The following is an 8724-nucleotide window of genomic DNA, read 5'->3' on the forward strand; positions in this document are numbered from 1 at the left end:
TTCTAGGGTGAAGGCATAAACCGCCCCACTCTACCTCTGATTGGCCTAACACTACCCGATCTCACTCCTTAATGTCTAACCCCAACCAACGAAGGCACGAGTACTAGCCAACCAGAGGCAGAGTAGGGCGGGTCATGCCTTTGCTTTAGTGGCATTGACATTTGTGGCAACACAGGGGACGTGGAGGCAAGATTCAGGAATAAAACAGGAGACTCAGAGACAGTAACCACGTAACAAAAAGTGTCCTTTAATAAACAGGTTAGGGTAAAGGAGAATGGGGTCAAACTTAACAAAAGATTCCTCCCGGTCGGGGTCTTTGGCCTTCGGTCTACACCCAGTGTGAGACGAGTCCTCCGTCCTGTTTGGGCGTACTCGGAGGAGAGAGGTGAGTCTGCTGAATTACCTCCGGTCTGATGCAGCTCCTCTCAAGAGGTTCAGGAGATCCTCGTAGTCTTCTGACCAGTCTGTCTGCCGCTGCTTCCCAGCTCAGTGAACATATGCTCACTCTAGTTACCTGATGGGCTGCAGGTGTGACCAATGCCACGTGCCTAGTGGCTGCAGCGCCTGCACTGGATAGTAGACTCCCTCTATCACCTCCCCCAACCTGAGCTTGGGGATCTGCCCCCTGTGTTGAGTCAACTCGGCTTTTCCCCCTGGTTTGCCACACATTATTCTGCAATATAATTAGCCATGTGCTCACACAACTACACAACCCAACATTTACACCCTGCTACAGAACCCGTCACACATGCACTCACTAGAACCTGACACGCAGCCCTTGGCTCGGCTTCTTCTTATTGCCGTCCTGGTATCGAAGAAGAGGAGAGACGATGTCCTGCTTCAATCCAGGTTTTCACGGAAGGCACTGGACCAAATTTATCCAAAGGGGGTCCAATTAGGTCCACAAAGAGACATGAAGACAGGCAGTTTGTAAAAGAAAAACTTCTGCGCTTTAGTAAGCTTTTAAAATACATTTTAGTGAGAATTGCAAATGACAAATAATTGTCCTTTTGATTTTAAAGACCCCCTGACATTTTGCAATTAATGCTTTTAGGGGGTCTGAAGTCTCAATCAAAGTCCGAGACCCCCCGTGTTTCACACACTGGGTAACGGGCTTACACACAAATAGGCTTTTGGTCCAATGGGACATTTTCAGAACTATTGGGGTTTCAGAATAAGGGGCTGCTGGAGTCCCCCTCAACACAGAAGGGAGATGTGTCCCCTAGTGTGGAGAATTTCAGTATTAAACGCATTATTAGTAGGATTTAATAACACCCCTAGTGGTGAGTAGAAGTGTTACAATAATAAATATGTTAGTCACAATATGTTTCCATATGGAATGTATTATAGGTTTACAATATTCTTACTTAGAGGATATTATATGTTACAGTATATTAACTCATTGAATGTATTAAATCATAGAAGTATAGTCACTGTAGGTATTAAAACATTAAGAATCGTTTTGAGGGTCAGATAGGGTTTCTGAGTGAGGTGTCAGACATGCAGCAGCAAATGGAGGCGACCTCATCGATGGAGGATGGGGCCAGTGGGACGGTCAAATGCCAAGCTGACCAGCAGGACAGAGAGGAGGAGTCCAAGATGTTTTGCGAAGAGCCAAGATGTTTTGCTGAAGGATCGATAATGGGAGGGGACAGAATTCAAATGAAGCCAATCACTAATTGCCACGGAGGGTCATTCACGCGTTTTATGACAGTATCGGACACTTTCCGACTCTCAGGGGATACAAAAGACAATGTTTTAGGGAGTTTACCTCAGATCACTGCAGCTCTCATTTTCAGCTAACTGGCCGCGCCGGACTGTGAGGAGATGCGTGCGTGTATGTGGTCTCTGCTCTCGAGAACATTACTATTGATAGTTAATTCAGTTTGTAAGTGAACTTTGTGTAGTACATTAAATATTGTTTTAATTTGAACCGGATCTAGCTCATTCTTCTGATGCGCGTGCGCAGTAAGAAGCTCGCAGCAGAAGAGTACCTGCGGCCTGCAGGCTTCTTCATCCTTTGTTCTAACCTTAACACTAGCTTTGTCAAATAGAAAATACTCCTTCAATGTGTTACTACATTTCTATTTGTAAACCTTCTAAGTAAATTAAGATATGTAAATGAGACCGCTTTGGAGTTGGTTCCACAAAGCTGTTAGCATTGCTTCCACTGATCTAATCTTTATGCTATGTTAATCTGAACATGTACTGGACATATCTCTAGATGCAAATTGATCCTCTCATCTAAATCTGGGTTTGACAGCAGTCATGTTTCCCGAAACTGTCAGACTGTAATTACCAGGTTAATTTTGAGACATTAGTGTAATTACTGTAAAACAGATGTGGAAGCACAAGGAGCTCTGGAAAGCCAGTTCTCTATTTTTAGAAATGTACCTGCAGGCTCGTTCTTTTTCTCCCTTCTCTATGAGCCATTAATCAAGCTGTCCTCCTCAGTGACGGGCCCATTAAAGGAGAAGCAGATAGCGTACGTGTGCAGAGAAACCCTCCAGGTAAGAATCTTTTTGTGTGAGAGGCAGCTTGTTGCTGTCGCATCGTGAACTCTCTAAAGATACTCTGCTGACAGAGTGACTCATGTGTTTTTTCCCAACCACAGAAGAGCTAAATAGTATTTAACCTCGCCAGACCGCTTAAATATACTGTAGAGGTAAACAGAGGGCGAGGCGGTCTGTAGTTTGTTAGTGAGTGACTTTCAGCTCACAGCATGCATTTATTGGATAATCAGGTTTGTAGACAACAAAAAGATCAGAATTTAAAAAAGGACTTGCTTAACAACTTACAAAAATATTTTTCTTAAGCACTCTTAGTATATCCATTTTATCTGAATAATCTGATGATTATGAGTGATGACAGAGCTACACTGCCTCTGCAATCTAACTTGATATACAAGCATTCTTGTGTAACTTTGACTTTCCTTTCTTGGAAACTCTGTGCCATCGCCCTGTTTCACTTTTCATTCAACATGTTATTTTGTTTTACAGTGTTCACCGCTATACATTATTATATTACATTATTTCAACTAAGATTAGGTTTTTTGGGTTACTCCTGGTTAAACCGAATTGATATAAAGTTGTGGTTTATTATTTAATTAGTAAAAGACGCGCACCTGATTTTCATTCTTTGCTTTCCCCAGGGTTTGTATCACCTGCACGAAACTGGCAAAATGCACAGAGACATAAAGGTACAGCAGCTTTTTTTCAAAAATAAATCTTTGTCAAGTTGTTACAGTACAGTTGTGATCATATCTTCTTCCCCAAGGTTCAATACTGGGGCCTCTTCTGTTCAACATCTACATGCTTCCATTAGCTCAGATTATGGAAAACAACAAAGTGTGTTATCATAATTATGCAGACGACACACAAATCTACATAACTATGTCACCAGCGGACTATAATCCCATACAAGGGCTGGGTAACTGCATTGAACAATTTTCTTCAATTAAACAAAGATAAAACAGAAGTAATTGTTTTTGGTACCAAGGACGAACGATTGAAAATCACCGCTCAGCTTCAATCACTGATGTTAAAACCCACAAACAAGCCAGAAATCTGGGTGTAGTTATGGATTCAGACCTCAACCTGAACAGCCTCATCAAGACAATTACAAAATCAGCCTACTATCACCTGAAGAATATATCAAGGATTAGAGGACTTATGTCTCAACAGGATTTGGAAAAACTTGTCCATGCATTCATCTTCAGTAGACTGGACTACTGTAACGGTGTGTTTACAGGTCTCTGTAAAAAGTCTGTCAGAAAGCTGCAGCTGATTCAGAACACTGCAGCTCGAGTCCTCACTAAGACCAGGAGGGTGGATCACATCACTCCAGTTCTGAGGTCTTTGCACTGGCTTCCTGTCAAACAAAGAATTGACTTTAAAATCCTGCTGTTGGTTTACAAAGCACTGAATGGTTTAGGGCCAACATACATCTCTGATCTGCTGCTACCTTATGAACCATCCCGACCCCTTAGGTCGTCTGGGACCGGTCTACTTTCTGTTCCCAGAGTCAGAACTAAACATGGAGAGGCAGCGTTCAGTTTCTCTGCTCCACATATCTGGAACAAAGTCCCAGAAAGCTGCAGGTCTGCTGAGACCCTCAGCTCGTTTAAATCAAGATTGAAGACTTTTCTGTTTGCTGCTGCCTTTAATTAAACCACATTCAATTAATATATTAATCAATTTCCTGCATTTCTGCATTTAACTACTGTATTTTATTTCTTACTGTTTTTTTTTGATATTAATCAATTTCCAAATACTGCTGATTGAAAACACGACATTTAGTGATGTTACGTTACGATGTCTGAAAAGTCCTGGTAAACCGATAAAAAGTGTCATTGAAAGACCTCAGAGAGGCCGGGTTAGAGTCCTGAGACGGGGTTAGAGTCCCGCGTCGAGACGGGGTTAGAGTCCCACGTCCAATTGTCCGGGTTAGAGTCCCGAGGTGGGGTTGAAGTCCCACGCTAAATAAGACCTCAGGGAGGCCGGGTTAGTGTTTCAATGACTGTTTTTATTGTTTCAATGTATGTTCTTAATTGTTTTTAAATCTCTTTTCCCTTATGTTTTGATGCTTTTAATGGTTTTATGTGAAGCACTTTGAATTACCTTGTTGTTGAAATGTGCTATACAAATAAACGTGCCTTGCCTTGTTATACTGGGGGTTCATCATGTGAACACGAGCTTAGATCGGTGTGTGTTCTCTCTCTGCAGGGAGCCAACATCCTTTTGACAGAGAGAGGAGATGTGAAACTGGGTCAGTGGTGATGGGCACACACACACTCACTCACGTGCACATCTGCGTTACCTCTTTAACTACTCTTGAAGTGTGCTTAACTAGGCCGGCCATGATGGATGATAGCCGCTCAGCTCCAGTGTGACCCTGCCTGTGTCTTCTCTTCTAGCTGACTTTGGAGTGGCAGCAGAGATCAGTGCCTCCGTAGCCAAAAGGAAGTCTTTTATAGGAACTCCCTACTGGTAAGACGGACGAAGCCACCTGCCCTCACCTGTCTGTAAAAACAAAGTCATTACAAGAGTACTCACCCATGTAATAACTCACTTTCCTCTTTTTATTCTCTGGCAATAACAAAAACAAGATTTTCAAAAATGTACGCAATAGATGGAAACACTTTTATCATTACACTTGGTTCATTATAAAACCATGGTTACTACACTACCCACAATGCAAAATGTTTTGCCAATTTCACATAATGTGGTGAGACTCCCTGCAGTAAGTGCCACTGTGATGTTGACCTGAAAATTATAGTCAGAAAAGTTTGAAACAAGTAAATGTGGACGATTTAAATAGACGTGAATGTGGTATTATGACCTCCGTGGTTGACAAAGGTGTTGATTGATCATGTTCTTACCCAGTAAAAGTAGCGAGTACCACCAACATGTTCCTGGGCTTGTTGTGTGGTCATCTCCCCATTCATCTGCTCCTTAGTTAAAGCTTAGTCTGAAGTATTGCAAAATAAAAACCAAAGTGGCCTTTTGAGGCTGCCTTGAGGAATTCCACAATTTGTATTATATTTCCATTTCCATTGTTGTTTAAAAACACATCAATGAGCCACACTGGGTGACACGTTCCTTCATTAGTATGAAGACACACACTGTAGTTCATTTTGAGTCAATCATACACAGTCCTGCTGCCAAAAATACTCAGCAAGCACCAAATGTGGATTAATCGGCCGCTGAAAATAGCCCATAAAAAAAAAATGCATATTTTTTTCTGTTTGTTTCACGTTTGCAAAAAAATATTTTAAGCCAGCTGTTTTAGGAAGTTACTGAGGCTTTAAAAAAATCTTTTTAACTAATCTCAATTAATATGAGAAAGTTAACATGTAACCAAAATGTGTCATATTTGGACAACAATGGTAAGTTCATTTTGAAGCATCAATTAAAATGCCAATGTCCTTTTCAGTGTTTTATCTGATATTCCTCTCCTCTTCTTCTGTCCCCTTTGTGCAGGATGGCTCCGGAGGTGGCTGCAGTCGAGAAGAAGGGTGGCTACAACCACCTGTGTGACATCTGGGCCGTCGGCATCACCGCCATCGAGCTGGCGGAGCTCCAGCCTCCCATGTTTGACCTCCACCCAATGAGGTGAGTCAGCAGCAGGGACTTCAGCTCCAACAACTGCAAACAGACAGTTGTATCATAACTCTTGTTATGTAACAGCTTGGCTGCCTGCTGTGTATTGTGTTCCTGGACAGTCACTGCATGTAAATATTGAAGACATTTTTCCAGCCCAGTGACACTTCAAACAATGTTTCAGAGCGCTGATGTTGATGTCCAAGAGCAGCTTCCAGCCTCCAAGAGTAAAGGATAAAACCAAATGGTGAGTTTAACTGTCTGTGTTCAGCATGTATTGGGACCAATTGTTTTCCAATCTCATCAATATCTTCTTGAGGTACAATTCGTTCACGCTCTGTTGCTCTCTGCAGGTCGGCAGGTTTCCAAAGCTTTGTGAAGATGTCTCTCATTAAAAGCCCTCGTAAACGGCCCTCAGCTGAGACGCTGCTGCAGGTCAGTTACTCTTTTCAGCTTGCCATTAACAAGTCACCTGTCTCCATACATAAATGGCATTTTAACCCTTACGTATTCAGAGATTGATTCTCTTTATGATGACACACGATAAAGCTAGGCGATGTTGCACAGGTGTTATTTTTACCTCATAATCCCATATTTAAAGGAGCAATATACGATTTTCAGAGCATTAACATAGCAGCAAAGAACTGTTTGCTATGTAAAGACGTCGCCATGTTATCTTGTATTATGCATATTTTGCATGACTTTACAGACAAGAAAAAGATGTTAAAAAAAGCTTTTAAAAATGTTGCCGATATTTTTCTCTTTTCCCTTTGGAGACACTTCAAAACAACTTGATTTGTGTCTGGATTTCCTCCCATAATTACATTTATCTTCAATACATGTATGCAATATGGCCCAGCAAGATTTTTTGTCAATAGCTTTGTTATTTCTTAATTATAAACAACCTTTATTTTGATCTGGGCCTCTCTCCAATGCAACCTCAGTTTAGACTTTTTTTTTTTTTAGAGATGGGATTCAAATACAGTTCATTCAAACTAATGTTAAGTATAAACAGCAGAGGACAATTTAACACAGGCAGTCAAATGTATTGAATTTAACAGTAACAGATAGAAGCTCTGTGTCTTATCCTTAAACTACAGTCTGTCTGATCAATGATCACGTTAGTGTTTTGTGAAGACATACGGTTGCCTGAGGTTACAGCTGATGGCATTCCTGTTCATCTTTTCAGTAACTTTTGGTTTTACAACTGTTGGATGTTCGGTAGACAAAACAATGACTTGAAGTAATCATAAAAGAGGTCTGGAACCAGCCTAACAATGTCCTTCCAAAGACTGAAATTCTGACGATTAGGAGGCCAGTCAGTGTGGATCTGACATCATCGTGCATGGTTTTTTGTAACTGTTCAAGTTCATGATCTGTAACTTGTTCCTCCAGCATCCGTTCGTGACACAGCTCCTGACCCGCAACCTGGTCATTGAGCTGCTGGACATGGCCAACAACCCTGAGCTCCACACAGGCCACACGCACAGCATGGACGACAGCGAGCTGGAGGTCAGTACTGCGAGGAGGGGGAAAGGACTTTAAAGCAGTGTAACTATAACGTGACTCCTGAACCGAATGTCTGTTCTGTGTGCTCACAACAAACAAGCTGCAGGATGGAGAAAGTCCCATTCAGTGTTTCATCTAATTGATCTGTTGACAGGTTGGGGAAGTGGCTCCTGACAAGATTCAGTCAGCAGGGAAACACCTGCCTATAGAGAGGACCCTGTCTGAAGAACAATGTGAGGACACACACACACACACACACAGACTTTAAAGGAACGCTCTGACATTTTGAGTTGTTTAGTTAGTGTAAATGAGACGAAAAAAAGTTCCACCAAGTGGTTCTACACTTAGCCACACTATACTTTGTATTCAGAGCTGATAAGCTAATGCACTGTTAGCATGCTAACAAACTAAACTAAGATGGTAAACATTATACCTACTGAACATCAAGCATGCTAGCCTTATCACTGTGAGCATGTTAGCTTGTTGGTGTTGGCATGTAACTCAAAGCATCGCTGTGCCAGCTACAACCTTACAGAGCCGCTAGCATGGCTTAAGTCTCCCCATGCTTCCGGTCTTTATGCTAAGCTAAGCTAATAACATTGTGATAAACATAGCCTCAAAAAGGGGGCACCAATATGTTGGGAATAACATAGCCTGACATGGGTTATCAGCAATATGTTGGGAACGTAAAGGAGCGTGTTTGGGTTATCAGCATCTAAGAAACTAAATTCTTGACATCAATAGAATTATTAATGTCAGTTACAATTATTAATAATAACGGGGCACCACCCTGCGAACAGGGACCAATAACCAAACGATAAACTAAGTCTCATAATTAGTGTTCACTCACAATGTCAACAGTCTGAGTACTATCACACATTCAGAGTGAAAGTGAAGGTTTAAGTTCGAGCACAGACCACATATACAGCTATTATCACAATACACATGCACAAAGTAATCACAGACAGCTGCTCTTTAAAATATAACAGTTTATTACGTTCTAATACTAATGATCTAGTCAACTAATATCTAAACTAACAACAACTATACATTTATGAGCACGCCATCTAAAATCAACAGACGATTGAAAGGGGGGGGGGGGGGGGGGGGGGGG

The 8724-nt window shown here is 41.7% G+C and overlaps 1 protein-coding gene across 1 annotated transcript in view; it reads left to right on the forward strand.

Moving 5' to 3' along the window:
- Positions 1-1213: 1213 nt before the first annotated feature.
- map4k2 (mitogen-activated protein kinase kinase kinase kinase 2) overlaps positions 1214-8724 on the forward strand; it is a 41177-nt gene continuing 33666 nt past the window's right edge. Inside the window, exons 1-10 of the mRNA XM_031877695.1 lie at positions 1214-1225; positions 2322-2510; positions 3152-3199; positions 4725-4767; positions 4916-4988; positions 5982-6113; positions 6286-6348; positions 6455-6536; positions 7497-7613; positions 7765-7843. Coding sequence (XP_031733555.1) covers positions 1214-1225; positions 2322-2510; positions 3152-3199; positions 4725-4767; positions 4916-4988; positions 5982-6113; positions 6286-6348; positions 6455-6536; positions 7497-7613; positions 7765-7843 — 838 coding nt within the window. The remainder of the gene's footprint in view (positions 1226-2321; positions 2511-3151; positions 3200-4724; positions 4768-4915; positions 4989-5981; positions 6114-6285; positions 6349-6454; positions 6537-7496; positions 7614-7764; positions 7844-8724) is intronic.

This window comes from Anarrhichthys ocellatus, unplaced genomic scaffold, assembly GCF_004355925.1.
Source record: "Anarrhichthys ocellatus isolate YVR2014 unplaced genomic scaffold, GSC_Weel_1.0 scaffold144, whole genome shotgun sequence".
NCBI lineage: Eukaryota > Metazoa > Chordata > Actinopteri > Perciformes > Anarhichadidae > Anarrhichthys > Anarrhichthys ocellatus.